Raw genomic sequence first — 17949 nt, forward strand, 5'->3', positions numbered from 1 at the left:
CTACCATCTAGTGGGGGGTTATTGTGATTGCATTATGGTTGTTGTTGGTGGTGTGGGATCATTTACCATGTTTTATACCAGAGCCCAGTGGCATGTACACACATTACTTTCAGTATCAGACATACTGTACACTCTAACTGTTTTTGAGGCGACTCAAGTCTGAAGACCTTACAGGTCTATGGCAATGCCTGCAGTAGTATTGAACGTAACACATTGATGTTGGCTCGATGAGTATCAGATAGATTGTATCAGATCAGAGGTGTTGTGTGTGGCTGCATTAATAAAGAGTAACTGGTACGATGAAAATCAAAACTGGTACTTTACGCATAAGGTCTTTGTAAACAAACATATGAATGTCACTTTGTAAAAGCAGAAGCAGCCCGTGTCCACCACCTTTTTCCTGTCATCTATCCAGCTAGTTTTCCCCCTGTATTTGAATACTGAGTATTGACATTAGTGCAACATTAACTATGAATCCTGCTAACCTTCAGAAAGCATGGCAGTGGGGTGTTTAGTTACTTCAGTGAGGAGTCTGTCACCAAGGGTTTTGCTGGAGTCATCCAGTGCAGTGAATGACTCACTACATATTCTGATAGAATTTGCAATCAGAAGAGCCAAGGCTCTTACCTCTGATGTCTCCCTGCACCACACTGATGAGTCCACCAGAAAATCTTTGGCCAACCTCGCAATCTCACGGAGCTGAACAAAAGAGCTGAAAGGACAAGAGTGATGTTTAGGTTCATAGGATGGGGTTGTCTTTTCTAATTGTAAAACAAAAGGATGGGTGGGAGGGAATGCCATGGGTAGCTCTGCAAAGCTCAATGACATGCACTAAATTAAATCCACTTGAACAAAAAGGGTTTAGATGCTACAATGCTATTCGATTAGCATACAAGTAAAGTGCAAAAGTATGCACAGAAATCAGGGGTTCTCAAACTTTATGTGGCCATGGACCCCTTATATTAGCAAATTCATCAGCGATCCCCCACAATCTGAACACAATAACAAAAAAAAACAATAGCAAAAAACCACCTCCTTTTACTCTCTATTCCAGACGTTCTAGACGACCAATTCTCATAGCTTTTAGCCGTACCCTTATCCTACTCCTCCTCTGTTCCTCTGGTGATGTAGAGGTGAATCCAGGCCCTGCAGTGCCAAGGTCCACTCCTATTCCCCAGGCACTCTCTTTTGATGACTTCTGTAACCGTTATAGCCTGGGTTTCATGCATGTTAACATTAGAAGCCTCCTCCCTAAGTTTGTTTTATTCACTGCTTTAGCACACTCTGGCAACCCAGATGTTCTAGCCGTGTCTGAATCCTGGCTTAGGAAGACCACCAAAAATTCTGAAATTTTCATCCCTAACTACAACATTTTCAGACAAGATAGAACGGCCAAAGGGAGCGGTGTTGCAATCTACTGCATAGATAGCCTGCAGAGTTCTGTCCTACTATCCAGGTCTGTACCCAAACCATTTGAACTTCTACTTTTAAAAATCCACCTCTCGAAAAACAAGTCTTTCACCATTGCCGCCTGCTATAGACCACCCTCTGCCCCCAGCTGTGCTCTGGACACCATATGTTAACTGATTGCCCCCCATCTATCTTCAGAGCTCGTGCTGCTAGGCAACCTAAACTGGAACATGTTTAACACCATTCTACATTAACAGCCATCCTACAATTTAAGCTTGATGCCCTCAATCTCACACAAATGATCAATGAACCTACCAGGTACCACCCCAAAGCCTTAAACATGGGCACCCTCATAGATCACATCCTAACCAACTTGCCCTCTAAATACACCTCTGCTGTTTTCAACCAAGATCTCAGTGATCACTGCCTCATTGCCTGCATCCGTAATGGGTCAGCGGTCAAACGACCTCCACTCATCACCGTCAAATGCTCCCTGAAACACTTCAGCGAGCAGGCCTTTCTAATCGACCTGGCCAGGGTATCCTGGAAGGATATTGATTTCATCCCGTCAGGATGCCTGTTTTTTTCACCATCTTAAATAAGCATGCCCCGTTCAAGAAATTTAGAACCAGGAACAGATATAGCCCTTGATTCCCTCCAGACCTGACTGCCATTAACCAACACAAAAACATCCTATGGCGTTCTGCATTAGCATCGAACAGCCCCTGTGATATGCAACTTTTCGGGAAGCTAGAAACCAATATACACAGGCAGTTAGAAAAGCCAAGGCTAGCTTTTTCAAGCAGAAATGTGCTTCCTGCAACAAACTCAAAAAAGTTCTGGGACACTCTAAAGTTCATAGAGAATAAGAACACCTCCTCCCAGCTGCCCACTGCACTGAAGATAGGAAACACTGTCACCACTGATAAATCCACTATAATTGAGAATTTCAATAAGCATTTTTCTACAGCTGGCCATGCTTTCCACCTGGCTACCCCTACCCGGTCAACAGCACTGCACCCACCACAGCAACTTGCCCAAGCCTTCCCCATTTCTCCTTCTCCCAAATCCAGTCAGCTGATGTTCTGAAAGAGCTACAAAATCTGGACCACTACTAATCAGCTGGGCTAGACAATCTGGACCCTTTCTTTCTAAAATTATTTGCCAAAATTGTTGCCACCCCTATTACTAGCGTGTTCAACCTCTCTCTCGTGTCGTCTGAGATTCCCAAAGATTGGAAAGCAGCTGCGGTCATCCCCCTCTTCAAAGGGGGGCACTCTTGACCCAAACTGCTACAGACCTATATCTATCCTACCCTGCCTTTCTAAGGCCTTCGAAAGCCAAGTCAACAAACAGATTACCGACCATTTCGAATCCCACCATAACTTCTCCGCTATGCAATCTGGTTTCAGAGCTGGTCATGAGTGCACCTCAGCCACGCTCAAGGTCCTAAACGATATCTTAACCGCCATCGATAAGAAACAATACTGTGCAGCCGTATTCATTGACCTGGTCAAGGTTTTCGACTCTTTCTCAAATGATTGCCTCGCCTGGTTTACCAACTACTTCTCTGATAGAGTTCAGTGTGTCAAATCGGAGGGTCTGTTGTCCGGTCCTCTGGCAGTCTCTATGGGGGTGCCACAGGGTTCAATTCTTGGACCGACTCTCTTCTCTGTATACATCAATGATGTCGCTCTTGCTGCTGGTGAGTCTCTGATCCACCTCTACGCAGAAGACACCATTCTGTATACTTCTGGCCCTTTGGACACTGTATTAACAACCCTCCAGGCGAGCTTCAATGCCATACAACTCTCCTTCCGTGGCCTCCAATTGCTCTTGAAATACAAGTAAAGCTAAATGCATGCTCTTCCATCGATCGCTGCCTGCACCTGCCCAACATCACTACTCTGGACGGCTCTGACTTAGAATATGTGGACAACTACAAATTCCTAGGTGTCTGGTTAGACTGTAAACTGTACTTCCAGACTCACATCAAACATCTCGAATCCAAAGTTAAATCTAGAATTGGCTTCCTTTTGCAACAAAGCATCCTTCACTCATGCTGCAAAATATACCCGTGTAAAACTGACCATCCTACCAATCCTCGACTTCGGCGATGTCATTTACAAAATAGCCTCCAATACCCTACTCAATAAATTGGATGCAGTCTATCACTGTGCCATCCATTTTGTCACTAAAGCCCCATATACTACCCACCACTGCGACCTGTACGCTCTTGTTGGCTGGCCCCCGCTTCATACTTGTCGCCAATCCCACTGGCTCCAGGTCATCTACAAGACCCTGCTAGGTAAAATCCCCCCCTTATCTCAGCTCGCCTTCTTCCTTTGGCCGCCTCTCCTTCCAGTTCTCTGCGGCCATTGACTGAAACTGTCATGTTTGTCATTCATTGTCATGTCTTGTCCCTGTGCTCCCCATGCTATTCGTTTCCCTCTGCTGGTCTTGTTTGGTTCTATCCTCCTCTCTCCCCCTCCCTCTCTCACTCTCTCGCTCTCTCTTCTCTCTGTCGTTCCGTTCCTGCTCCCAGCTGTTCCTATTCCCCTAATCATCATTTAGTCTTTCCACACCTGTTCCCGATCCTTTCCCCCTGATTAGACTCCCTATTTATTCCTTTGTGTTCCGTCCCTGTTCCGTCGGTTCCTTGTTTTGTATTCCATGCTGTAATTGCGTTTCGCCCTGTCCTGTCGTGTTTTGTGCCTTCTTCAGACGCTGCGTGTGAGCAGGTGTCTCAGTTGACTACGGCCTGCGCCTACCCGAAGCGACCTGCAGTCTGTGGCCGCTTCTCCAGTTGTTTTCCCCTCTACTATCTAGAGGATTTCAGTTATTCGGTTTTGAGCATTAATAAACTCTGTTTCTGTTAAGTCGCGTTTGGGTCCTCCTTCACCTGCATGACAGAAGGAACCGACCAAAGAATGGACCCAGCGACTTCAGACGCTCATTACACTGCCGTCGAGTTCCAAGGAGCCATGCTCGGCAGACACGAGCAGGAATTGTCTGCTGCTCGCCATGCCGTGGAGAACCTGGCCGCTCAGGTTTCCGACCTCTCTGGACAGTTCCAGAGTCTACGTCTCGTGCCACCTGTTACTCCCTGGCCTGCCGAGCCTCCTGAACCCAGGGTTAATAACCCACCTTGCTACTCCGGGCAGCCCACTGAGTGCCGCTCCTTTCTCACGCAGTGTGAGATTGTGTTCTCTCTCCAACCCCACACATACTCTAGAGAGAGAGCTCGGGTTGCTTTCGTCATTTCACTCCTTACTGGCCGGGCTCGAGAATGGGGCACAGCTATCTGGGAGGCAAGGGCTGATTGCTCTAACAGATTCCAGAACTTTAAAGAGGAGATGATTCGGGTTTTTGACCGTTCAGTTTTTGGTGAGGAGGCTTCTAGGGCCCTGGCTTCCTTATGCCAAGGTGAACGGTCCATAACGGATTATTCCATTGAGTTTCGCACTCTTGCTGCCTCTAGTGAGTGGAACGAGCCGGCGCTGCTCGCTCGTTTTCTGGAGGGACTCCACGCAGTGGTTAAGGATGAGATTCTCTCCCGGGAGGTTCCTTCAGATGTGGACTCTTTGATTGCTCTCGCCATCCGCATAGAACGACGGGTAGATCTTCGTCACCGGGCTCGTGGAAGAGAGCTCGCATCAACGGTGTTTCCCTGCTCCGCATCGCTACCATCTCCCTCTGGCTTTGAGACTGAGCCCAGGCAGCTGGGAGGGATTCGCATCTCGAATAAGGAGAGGGAACAGAGGATCACCAACCGCCTGTGCCTCTATTGCGGAGTTGCTGGACATTTTGTTATTTCATGTCCAGTAAGAGGCCAGAGCCCATCAGTAAGCGGAGGGCTACTGGTGAGCGCTACTACTCAGGTCCCTTCATCTAGATCTTGTACTACTATGTCGGTCCATCTACGCTGGACCGGTTCGGGTGCTACATGCAGTGCTTTGATTGACTCTGGGGCTGAGGGTTGTTTCATGGACGAAGCATGGGCTCGGAAACATAACATTCCTTTCAGACCGTTAGACAGGACTACGCCCATGTTTGCCTTAGATGGTAGTCATCTTCCCAGTATCAAATTTGAGACACTACCTTTAACTCTCACAGTATCTGGTAACCACAGTGAGACTATGTCTTTTTTGATTTTCCGTTCACCGTTTACACCTGTTGTTTTGGGTCACCCCTGGCTTGTATGTCATAATCCTTCTATTAATTGGTCTAGTAATTCTATCCTATCCTGGAACGTTTCTTGTCATGTGAAGTGTTTAATGTCTGCCATCCCTCCCATTTCTTCTGTCCCTACTTCTCAGGAGGAACCTGGCGATTTGACAGGAGTGCCGGAGGAATATCATGATCTGCGCACGGTCTTCAGTCGGTCCCGAGCCAACTCCCTTCCTCCTCACCGGTCGTATGATTGTAGTATTGATCTCCTTCCGGGGACCACTCCTCCTCGAGGTAGACTATACTCTCTGTCGGCTCCCGAACGTAAGGCTCTCGAGGATTATTTGTCTGTGTCTCTTGACGCCGGTACCATAGTGCCTTCTTCCTCTCCGGCCGGGGCGGGGTTCTTTTTGTTAAGAAGAAGGACGGTACTCTGCGCCCCTGCGTGGATTATCGAGGGCTGAATGACATAACGGTTAAGAATCGTTATCCGCTTCCCCTTATGTCATCAGCCTTCGAGATTCTGCAGGGAGCCAGGTGCTTTACTAAGTTGGACCTTCGTAACGCTTACCATCTCGTGCGCATCAGAGAGGGGGACGAGTGGAAAACGGCGTTTAATACTCCGTTAGGGCATTTTGAGTACCGGGTTCTGCCGTTCGGTCTCGCCAATGCGCCAGCTGTTTTTCAGGCATTAGTTAATGATGTTCTGAGAGACATGCTGAACATTTTTGTTTTTGTCTATCTTGACGATATCCTGATTTTTTTCTCCGTCACTCGAGATTCATGTTCAGCACGTTCGACGTGTACTACAGCGCCTTTTAGAGAATTGTCTCTACGTAAAGGCTGAGAAGTGCTCTTTTCATGTCTCCTCCGTTACTTTTCTCGGTTCCGTTATTTCCGCTGAAGGCATTCAGATGGATTCCGCTAAGGTCCAAGCTGTCAGTGATTGGCCCGTTCCAAGGTCACGTGTCGAGTTGCAGCGCTTCTTAGGTTTCGCTAATTTCTATCGGCGTTTCATTCGTAATTTCGGTCAAGTTGCTGCCCCTCTCACAGCTCTTACTTCTGTCAAGACGTGTTTTAAGTGGTCCGGTTCCGCCCAGGGAGCTTTTGATCTTCTAAAAGAACGTTTTACGTCCGCTCCTATCCTCGTTACTCCTGACGTCACTAGACAATTCATTGTCGAGGTTGACGCTTCAGAGGTAGGCGTGGGAGCCATTCTATCCCAGCGCTCCCAGTCTGACGATAAGGTTCATCCTTGCGCTTATTTTTCTCATCGCCTGTCGCCATCTGAGCGCAACTATGATGTGGGTAACCGTGAACTGCTCGCCATCCGCTTAGCCCTAGGCGAATGGCGACAGTGGTTGGAGGGGGCGACCGTTCCTTTTGTCGTTTGGACAGACCATAAGAACCTTGAGTACATCCGTTCTGCCAAACGACTTAATGCCCGTCAAGCTCGTTGGGCGTTGTTTTTCGCTCGTTTCGAGTTTGTGATTTCTTACCGTCCGGGTAGCAAGAACACCAAGCCTGATGCCTTATCCCGTCTGTTTAGTTCTTCTGTGGCTTCTACTGATCCCGAGGGGATTCTTCCCTATGGGCGTGTTGTCGGGTTAACAGTCTGGGGAATTGAAAGACAGGTTAAGCAAGCACTCACGCACACTGCGTCGCCGCGCGCTTGTCCTAGTAACCTCCTTTTCGTTCCTGTTTCCACTCGTCTGGCTGTTCTTCAGTGGGCTCACTCTGCCAAGTTAGCGGGTCATCCCGGTGTTCGAGGCACTCTTGCGTCTATTCGCCAGCGCTTTTGGTGGCCGACTCAGGAGCGTGACACGCGCCGTTTCGTGGCTGCCTGTTCGGACTGCGCGCAGACTAAGTCGGGTAACTCTCCTCCTGCCGGTCGTCTCAGACCGCTCCCCATTCCTTCTCGACCATGGTCTCACATTGCCTTAGACTTCATTACCGGTCTGCCTTTGTCTGCGGGGAAGACTGTGATTCTGACGGTTGTCGATAGGTTCTCTAAGGCGGCACATTTCATTCCCCTCGCTAAACTTCCTTCCGCTAAGGAGACGGCACAAATCATTATTGAGAATGTATTCAGAATTCATGGCCTCCCGTTAGACGCCGTTTCAGACAGAGGTCCGCAATTCACGTCACAGTTTTGGAGGGAGTTCTGTCGGTTGATTGGTGCGTCCGTCAGTCTCTCTTCCGGGTTTCATCCCCAGTCTAACGGTCAAGCAGAGAGGGCCAATCAGACGATTGGTCGCATACTACGCAGCCTTTCTTTCAGGAACCCTGCGTCTTGGGCAGAACAGCTCCCCTGGGCAGAATACGCTCACAATTCGCTTCCTTCGTCTGCTACCGGGTTATCTCCGTTTCAGAGTAGTCTGGGTTACCAGCCTCCTCTGTTCTCATCCCAGCTTGCCGAGTCCAGCGTTCCCTCCGCTCAAGCGTTTGTCCAACGTTGTGAGCGCACCTGGAGGAGGGTGAGGTCTGCACTTTGCCGTTACAGGGCACAGACGGTGAGAGCCGCCAATAAACGCAGGATTAAGAGTCCAAGGTATTGTTGCGGCCAGAGAGTGTGGCTTTCCACTCGCAACCTTCCTCTTACGACAGCTTCTCGTAAGTTGACTCCGCGGTTCATTGGTCCGTTCCGTGTCTCCCAGGTCGTCAATCCTGTCGCTGTGCGACTGCTTCTTCCGCGACATCTTCGTCGCGTCCATCCTGTCTTCCATGTCTCCTGTGTTAAGCCCTTTCTTCGCACCCCGTTCGTCTTCCCTCCCCCTCCCGTCCTTGTCGAGCGCACCTATTTACAAGGTACATAAAATTATGGACATGCGTTCTCGGGGACGGGGTCACCAATACCTAGTGGATTGGGAGGGTTACGGTCCTGAGGAGAGGAGTTGGGTTCCGTCTCGGGACGTGCTGGACCGTTCGCTCATCGATGATTTCCTCCGTTGCCGCCAGGATTCCTCCTCGAGTGCGCCAGGAGGCGCTCGGTGAGTGGGGGGGTACTGTCATGTTTGTCATTCATTGTCATGTCTTGTCCCTGTGCTCCCCATGCTATTCGTTTCCCTCTGCTGGTCTTGTTTGGTTCTATCCTCCTCTCTCCCCCTCCCTCTCTCACTCTCTCGCTCTCTCTTCTCTCTGTCGTTCCGTTCCTGCTCCCAGCTGTTCCTATTCCCTAATCATCATTTAGTCTTTCCACACCTGTTCCCGATCCTTTCCCTGATTAGACTCCCTATTTATTCCTTTGTGTTCCGTCCCTGTTCCGTCGGTTCCTTGTTTTGTATTCCATGCTGTAATTGCGTTTCGCCCTGTCCTGTCGTGTTTTTTGCCGTGATTGTGTATCACCCTGTCCTGTCGTGTTTTGTGCCTTCTTCAGACGCTGCGTGTGAGCAGGTGTCTCAGTTGACTACGGCCTGCGCCTACCCGAAGCGACCTGCAGTCTGTGGCCGCTTCTCCAGTTGTTTTCCCCTCTACTATCTAGAGGATTTCAGTTATTCGGTTTTGAGCATTAATAAACTCTGTTTCTGTTAAGTCGCGTTTGGGTCCTCCTTCACCTGCATGACAGAAACGAACTACAAAAATCTCAAACTGGAAACACTTATCTCCCTCACTAGCTTTAAGAACCAGCTGTCAGAGCAGCTCACAGATTACTGCACCTGTACATAGCCCATCTATAATTTAGCCCAAACAACTATCTCTTTCCCTACTGTATTTATTTAGCTACTTTGCACCCAATTATTTCTCTCTACTTTGCACATTCTTCTACTGCAAATCAACCATTCCAGTGTTTTACTTGCTATATTATATTTACTTCCCCACCATAGCCTTTATTTGCCTTTACCTCCATCTTCGTAACATTGCAAAAATCAGAAACGTTCTGTCCAAAAATTATGCAGAAAAATTAATCCATGCTTTTGTCACTTCTAGATTAGACTACTGCAATGCTCTACTTTCCGGCTATCCGGATAAAGCACTGATAAATAAACTTCAGTTAGTGCTAAACACGGCTGCTAGAATCTTGACTAGAACCAAAAAAATGTGATCATATTACTCCAGTGCTAACCTCTCTACACAGGCTTCCTGTTAAGGCTAGGGCTGATTTAAAGGTTTTACTGAACCTACAAAGCATTACATGGGCTTGCTCCTACCTACCTTTACGATTTGGTCCTACATGTACGCTACGTTCACAAGACGCAGGCCTCCTTACTGTCCCTAGAATTTCTGATCAAACAGCTGGAGGTATGGCTTTCTCCTATAGAGCTCCAATTTTATGCAATGGTCTGCCTATAGTTGTCAGAGACGCAGACTCTGTCTCAACCTTTAAGTCTTTATTGAAGACTCATCTGTTCAGTAGGTCCTATGATTGAGTGTAGTCTGGCCCAGGGGTGTGAAGGTGAACGAAAAGGCACTGGAGCGACAAACCGGCCTTGCCGTCTCTGCCTGGCCGGTTCCCATCTCTCCACTGGGATTCTCTGCCTCAAACCCTATTACATTGGCTGCATCACTGGTGCTCGTTACTGGTGCTCTTCCATGCATCACTTGAGTGGGTTGAGTCATTGACGTGACCTCTCTGTCTGGGTTGGCGGCCCCCTCTGGTTCGTGCCATGGGGAAGATCTTTGTGGGCTATACTTGGCCTGGTCTCAGGATGGTAAGTTGGTGGTTGAAGATATCCCTCAAATGGTGTGGGGGCTGTGCTTTGGCAAAGTGGGTGGGGTTATATCCTATCCGACGATACCCCCGGACAGGGCCAAGGTGTCTCCCGACCCCTACTGTCTCAAGCTCCAGTATTTATGCTGCAATAGTTTGTGTCGGGGGGCTAAGGTCAGTCTGTTATATCTGGAGTATTTCTCCTGTCTCATCCGGTGTCCTGTGTGAATTTAAGTATGCTCCCTCTAATTCTTTCTCTTCTCGTTTGAGAGAATTTGGCAATACGGCCAACCAGCCTTACAACCGCAGACATGTGGGTGAGCAGTTTGCTGATGTCAACGTTGTGAACAGAGTGCAGCATGGTGGCGGTGCGATTGTGGTTTGGGCAGGCATAATTAACACAATTGCAGTTTATTGATGGCAATTTGAATGACAATCCTGAGGCCCATTGTTGAGCCATTCATCCGCCGTCATCACCTCATGTTTCAGCATGATAATACACGGCCCCATGTCACAAGGATCTGTACACAATTCCTGGAAGCTTAAAATATTTGTTCTTCCACAGACTGCATACTCAGACATGTAGTCCATTGAGCCTGTATACTTTGGACGGTATCAATACACAGCAGTCACTGCAAAGATACAGGTGTCCTTCCCAATCAGTTGCCTGGGAGGAAGGAAACAGCTCAGATTTCACCAGGAGGCCAACGGTGACTATATAACAGTTAAGAGTATAATGGGTGTAATAGAAGAAACTATAGATGGATCAACATCATTGTAGTTTCTCCACAATACTAACATTAATTAACAGTGACGGAAGCCTGTAGAGAATAAAACCATATTCCAAAATATGCATCCTGTTTGCAACAAGGCACTAAAGTAATACAGCAAAAAAAGTGGCTAACTAATTAACTTTGTCATGAATACAAAGTGTGATGTTTGAGGAAAATCCAGTACTTTACCAAGTACCATTCCATATATTCAAGCATAGTGGTGGATGCATCATCTTATGGGTATGCTTATAATCGTGAGGATCAGACCCCCCCCCCAGTTTTCACCTAGAATGACATATCCAAATCTAGCTGCATGTAGCTCAGGACCTGAAGCAAGGATATGCATGTTCTTGATACCCTTTGAAAGGAAACACTGAAGTTCGTGGAAATGAATTGAAAGCGAGATTACTTGTTGGTTATTACTGCATTGTCGGAACTAGAAGCACAAGAATTTCGCTACACTCGCACTAACATCTGCTAACCATGTGTATGTGACAAATAAAATTTGATTTGAAATGTTAAATTAATGTAGGCGAATATAACACATTAGGTCTGGTAAAAGATAAGAAAAAAACATGCGTTTTAATTTCTCTTTTAATCATAATTTTTGAAACGCAAGAGAAAGGCTGTAATGTATTATTCCAGCCCAAACACAATTATATTTTGGACATTAGATGGCAGCAGTATATGTGCATCGTTTTAGACTGAGATGGTAGATGGTAGAAACATTTAAAAATCCTCACCGGTTTTGAATAACAAAATGTGGAATAGGTCAAGGGATATGAATACTTTCTGAATGTACTGTAGGCTGCTACTAGCTGGAGGAGGAGCTCTCTGGGGAGTTTGGTACACTGACCACTGGAAGGAGAGCGCCTTGGCGGGGTGTAGCTGGTAGCCTGCAGGGGGTAGCAAGTAGCCTGTGGGTAGCCGATCGGCAGGGCATTTAGTAGACCATATGGTAGGCCTCTAGTAGGATGCTTTATTGGCCACTTGGTAGGCCAGGGTGGCTGCTTGGTATTCTGCTACACTCCCCCAGTGTGTTACCATCCCAGGTTTTGGCACCATGCAAAATAGCTGAAAGTCTGATTCGGCTGGGTGGGAGTTAACACAATGGGTAGGGCTTCAAGAAAACAGGGAGATGGTAGCCTTTGGACATTTTAAAACAGGCTTGGTCTTTATGGCTTCATTTATGGGTAAGTGTTCCATGCTAGTTTGGTTTGAAAGGGGCTAGTTTAGTGCAGGTGGGGATATTTAAAGAGGTAGTCTCGCCTCTTTCAGGTGGACGTGATTTGGTTGATTACATTGACTGAGGTGTGTGGCGACCAATAAGTAGCAGACTCCCCTCCAGGTAGGAGGGGTTTTGTACACTAAGGCTGCGTTTAGACAGGCAGCCCAATTATGATATTTTTTGCATTAATTGGTCTTTTAACCAATCACCAATCAAATATTTTCACATCAGATCTTTTTCATTGCTGATCTGATTGGACAAAAGACCATTAGTGACAGAAAAAAATCTGAATGGAGCTGCCTGTGTAAATGCACCCTGTACCTTTAACAAGTGTACATGTGCACATAAGGAGAATCTCAATTGCATAGTCCACGAGTCCTCAAAACCCATTGGATGAGAAAGCAAAGAGTTTTAGGGAGGCAAAAACAGTGGTGTCACAGTCTGTCCTTTTGAATCAGTCTTTAGCTGCCAAAGTCATGTTACGATATATCTGTTATCCTGTTAGAGCTTTCGTGCCGAATCCACTGCAGTGTTTCAGGTGCCACATTTATTGTCATGTCACACCAGTGTGTAGGAGGGAGATTCCAAGATGTGTGAAGTGTGCAGGAGGGCATGGGACAGAGGATTGTGTAGATTCTGTGGAAAAGTTGTGTGTGCAACTGTAGGGGTGCCCGTGTTGCTAGGGATCGGAAGTGTCTGGTGGAGAGAGGCGGTTGAGGTGGCCAGAGTTAGAGTAGGTGTCATACACTGAGGCTGTGAAGAAAGTGGTGGAGGATGGGTCAAGGGTGAGGGATCCTGGCAGGATCCCTGTGAGTCGTAGATCTGTACCAGCAAAGAGGGATAGACCAACAAGTGATATATACTTCAGTAACAAAAAATAGATGTTCTGGTGGCAACTGCAGAGAAGGATTTGGTTGTAGGAGATTTGTCTTCATAAGAGTTACAGTGTGTGTTGGGTGGTGGTGTCCCGTCCTCCCAGGCCGTTGGCATGGTGTAGGAGCAGATAGGGTCAACGTAGTGGAATTGACTAGTGGGTTTTTAATGAGTGTAGGGTTAGTTGAAGGGTGTTTTTATTCAGTATTTTCTATCACAAAGTATAATGGATTTATACTATAGTCCAGTTGGGGGCGGTAAGGCAACATATTGGACTGCTGTTAAACCGGCATCTGCTTACCGGATCTGCTAGCTAAACACCAGGAATACCACTCTCTTCCGGGTGGTGGCATTCTTTCGCAAATGGTCAATCAGAAGAACTTTGCCGTTTCTCAATTGCATACTCCTCACACCCCCCCCTTTTCCTCAAAACCCATTGGAAGAAGAGGTGGTCCTTCTGTAGCTCAGTTGGTAGAGCATGGCGCTTGCTAAAACGCCAGGGTAGTGGGTTCGATCCCCGGGACCACCCATACGTAGAATGTATGCACACATGACTGTAAGTCGCTTTGGATAAAAGCGTCTGCTAAATGGCATATATTATTATTATTATAGAAGATCAAGAGGGGAGGGACCTCTGGATTTCTCCTCCAATGGGTTTTGAGGTGGCAAGGAGAGCAGATACAAGGAGATTGCAATTGAGATTCTCCATATGTGTGAGGAAAGAGACACACCCAGAGTTGTGGCTGGCTCTGGATACCTTCTCAAAAGGTACCCAACAAACCACCCAAAAAGACACGACTAAAAACCACATGATTTTATTAACAAAAATGAGACCACTGTTTTTTCACATGTATCTACTCAGTCTTAACCCTATTGTCTATGGAAGTTACATGTACACCGATGAACAAAAATGCATCAAGGGTTAAATACAAAAAGGAATTGCCAATTATATGCTCACAATGTCACATCTTGTGTGCAAATTACAGATATAACAGAGAATCTCACAGGTATTATCATGCCTAAGACTAGTCATTTTCAAGACAGAAACTGCTTCCAAAATGGAAGCTTTTGAAACAGAATGTAATGGCGCTTGAGTCGTTTTTCACAAGCATATAACCACTTCTACAATATCAGGTGTCAAAACGTAGTGAGTGGTGACAAATGTGGGACCAAGTGAATTTTGTATTCATTACAGTTCAGAACTGCTGTGTCAGCTTCAGCTAAGTTTAGAATGCACACTTCTAGAACTGCCATTGACAAATTACAAACAGAAAAGCAAACTAGACAAACAAAATAAACTGCCAAAGACATTTTTTTAATAAAAAATACTTGACATGCTCCTGTGAATGAACTCAAGCATAGCCTCACACAAAAATTAACAAATACATTTTACATACACTCCACTTTCAAAAGCATAAAAAACACCTAAGTGACACAGAGGCACTTTACTAAGAAGTGAATACAAGCTGCAAAGTTCACAAACACAGATGGATTCACAGGAAGTAGTACACTTACAATAAAAAAGGAGATCTGTCATTAACGTGGGTTGATAATATACACTCACATTTAGTCCAATAGGGCTATTGGGTTACTCAGGGCTAAGAGTTTAACTAGAACAGGGGGTGGACGTAAGAATACAACAGACATCTCAATCACAGGTGTTTTCTGTGGCTTCAGGACTGCATAACAGCTCCACTGCTCCCTTCTATTGACCAGAAAGATTGATCATCTCACTTATGGTGAGGTTTAAACTATCTGGATGGTATATTTACAGTAGATTTCTTTCTCCGTGCACAGTAGAGTATCCAAAATCTCAACACTTCTTCAGACAAGCTGACAATCAGGAGTCATGTTTCTGAATCACCAACCAATGCAGGAGAGCATATCTTTCCCCTTGTATTTAGACCACGCAGTAGGGTCGGTTCACACATTAACCCTTGAAATTCTGTGCATGTTTCAGCTGAAATGACCAGCTGTGCATCTACAGACTAGGCATGCTCATCTAAGAACAGTTGGTTGGTTGCTTTAAAGGTGATGTGTTTTGTGCTTTAGTTGTCCCACCTACTCTTTTTGCGTTTTGGTGGATCTGGGACTGCAAAGCTGTTTTCCTCTCGGTCTCCTTTCCCCTCAGCTCTGTCCCCCCTTCCTTCACTCCCTGCCCTGTCTCCACTCTCCCTGTCACCTCTACAATCGTCTCGCTCTCTGTCCCTTCTACTTCCGTCTCCATTACGACTATCGCCATGGCGCCCGCTGCTGCCATGGCGATCCTTGTCCCCGTATCTGTCGCGGTCTGCGTGGCGGTCCCGCTCCCCATAGCGGTCCCGCTCTCCCCCGCCACTGTGCCGCTCGCTCCTGTCTCTCCTGTCACGGTAGTGGCCATCTCCATGGCGACTCCTGTCATCACCATGTCTGTCACGGGGCCCTTCCCTGGGTGAGGGTGGGGCGGCATTCCCCTGAGGAGCAGTGGCCTGGCTGTCTGACACAGAGCTCAGGGAGCCAGCGCTGGTGAAGCCTGCCATCTTGGTGCCCATGCCGAGGGCTGCTGGAGGGGCCATGGCTAAGGAGGGGGGCCCACGGGGCCGGTCTGGGCCCTCAGGGGCCCCGGTGGGGACGGAGCTCAGACTTCCAGCGCTGGTCCAGCCTGAAGAGCTACTGGACTTAGTGGTGAGTTTAGGAACCATGCCGGACGCCGCCACAAAGTGGTTCTTATACTGAGACTGAAAAATAGACAACGATTAAAGAGGGACTTCTAGACGTACAGAAATAATGAGAAAAGGGGATAATTTAAACCTGACAGAATAGATAGTGAATGACAGTTTAATTACCTGGAAGGCTGACTTCATTGCTGACATGCGGTCTCCCATGGCTCCGGTAGTCTTGCTGTAGCCCTCATAGTTACCCATAGCAGCACCACCACTACGCTCCTGGATAAACAACAAAATGTCAACAGGAGTTACACTATTATGCCACTGATCTACTAACAAGATAAAACACTACAAATAACACAACTTATGTTACAAATAGATATGGCCAACTCACAGAACTTTCAGCTCCCAATCCTGGCCTCTCTCTGTAGCCCAGACCACCTCCTCCAATGTTTAGCTTCTTCCCTTTGCCGCCCTTGAAGCGTGATTTCCTGAACCAGGGATTCTGAGAGGAATACATCAAAGGAGGTCAGTAAAGACATCATATAAAATGAACCTTTCCATAACCGTCCTCAATGGTCAGTCATGTAGAATGGCTTACCTGCATTGCCAAGTCCATCAGCTCCTTAGAGACACTTTGATTGGCTCCCTCCAGGTTACGCACAAGGTCTCCTGCAAATGATGTGTCTTTACTGGTGAGAAGGGTGTAGGCAACACCCTTTTCTCCAGCACGACCAGTTCGGCCAATTCGGTGTGTGTGTGTGTCGATGTCCCGAGCCACGTCATAGTTCACTACTGTGCGTATTGAAGGGATATCCAGACCACGGGCTAGGGAGGAAATGGCAAAGAAGGAGTGAATGATAGAATGACAAGTATGTAGGAGCACTGGAATTCAGGCAAAAACAATCAAATCATTGTCAGTGTCTGTGTAATCATACACAGATCTCTGATGATTGGAGCGTTGTGCCACATTCATTCCCCCCCACCTGCCACGTCGGTGGCCACCAGCACGGGCAGACTCTTCTTCTTGAAGTCAGCGATGACCTTGTTCCTCTCACTCTGGTCCATGTCTCCGTGCAGCAGGCCCAGGCTGTGGCCCTCCTGGGTCAGGTTGGTGGCCAGCTCTTCACAGTTGGCCTTCTTGGTGACGAAGATAAGTACAGAGCCAGAGGAGGTAAACTCCACCAGGCGGCGGGTCAGCCAGCCCCACTTCTCCACCCCACTGGGCATGATCTCCACTACCTGGGTCACATCCTCATTGGCCTGGGGAGGAAGGATGGAGGATTGAAGAGCATTAGATGACTAAACTCCAGAAAATGTTCTGCCGCCGGCTGGTTGACTGTTCTGGCAATGTAGAACTTTGAATAAATGATAGAAGTGGCAATCAGAGGGTGTTAGAAGAGCCACGGGTCTGACCTCCCCGATGTCTCCCTGCACCACGCGGATGGGGTCCACCAGGATATCTCTAGCCAGCCTCTCAATCTTCTTACGGAAGGTGGCGCTGAACAGAAGAGCTGTGAGGACAGGAGTCAAGTTAAGGTTCATAGGATGGGGTAGTCTTGTCTAAAGCATCTAACAAGTGTACATGCACACATACACACACTTACTCTGTCGATCAGGTCGGACATGGCTGGCAATGGACCTCACTTGATACTCTGAAAAAAGTTTGCAAAAGTATATGATATAAATAGGTGTCAAACCATCTTCAGTGAACAATCCTCTGGGCCTAGTGGTCATTGGGAACAAAAGAAAGAAGGGAAAGCCAACTTACCAAAGCCCATATCAAACATTCTATCTGCCTCATCAAACACCAGATATGTCACTCTCTGCAGAGAGGTGGCCTTCTTTTTCACATGGTCAATCAGACGACCCTGTGTGAAGAACAACATCCACAACCCAATAAGTGAAATGACCTCAGGGGATTATTTTCCTCCAATACATAAAGACTAAACACAGTCTACCACAGTGATTGTCAACTACAGCTCTTACCGGGGTGCACACAACAATCTCTGCTCCCTCCTGAAGAGCCTTGGCCTGCTCCCACATGCTGCCTCCTCCATACACTGCCACCGAGCGCAGGGAGTAGGCTTTCCCAAAACGCTTACACTCCGCATGGATCTAGGGAGCATAACCATCATTTTCAGGGGCCCAATTAACTTTTTGTCATGGAAATGTTGTTTTCTTCCTGACCCATCTCTCCCT

At 47.3% G+C, this 17949-nt stretch overlaps 1 protein-coding gene across 2 annotated transcripts in view; it reads right to left on the bottom strand.

Moving 5' to 3' along the window:
- Positions 1-13901: 13901 nt before the first annotated feature.
- Positions 13902-17949, bottom strand: part of ddx42 (DEAD (Asp-Glu-Ala-Asp) box helicase 42) — a 48680-nt gene continuing 44632 nt past the window's right edge. For both annotated transcript variants that reach the window (XM_046303883.1, XM_046303884.1), the window contains 9 exons: positions 17737-17865; positions 17519-17618; positions 17355-17402; positions 17164-17261; positions 16734-17010; positions 16349-16575; positions 16142-16252; positions 15928-16026; positions 13902-15819 (listed from right to left, as the gene is read on the bottom strand). In XM_046303883.1, the coding sequence (XP_046159839.1) occupies positions 15151-15819; positions 15928-16026; positions 16142-16252; positions 16349-16575; positions 16734-17010; positions 17164-17261; positions 17355-17402; positions 17519-17618; positions 17737-17865 (1758 nt within the window). In that variant the 3' untranslated portion in view covers positions 13902-15150. The remainder of the gene's footprint in view (positions 15820-15927; positions 16027-16141; positions 16253-16348; positions 16576-16733; positions 17011-17163; positions 17262-17354; positions 17403-17518; positions 17619-17736; positions 17866-17949) is intronic.

The sequence above is a fragment of the Oncorhynchus gorbuscha genome, linkage group LG16, assembly GCF_021184085.1.
Source record: "Oncorhynchus gorbuscha isolate QuinsamMale2020 ecotype Even-year linkage group LG16, OgorEven_v1.0, whole genome shotgun sequence".
Classification (NCBI taxonomy): domain Eukaryota; kingdom Metazoa; phylum Chordata; class Actinopteri; order Salmoniformes; family Salmonidae; genus Oncorhynchus; species Oncorhynchus gorbuscha.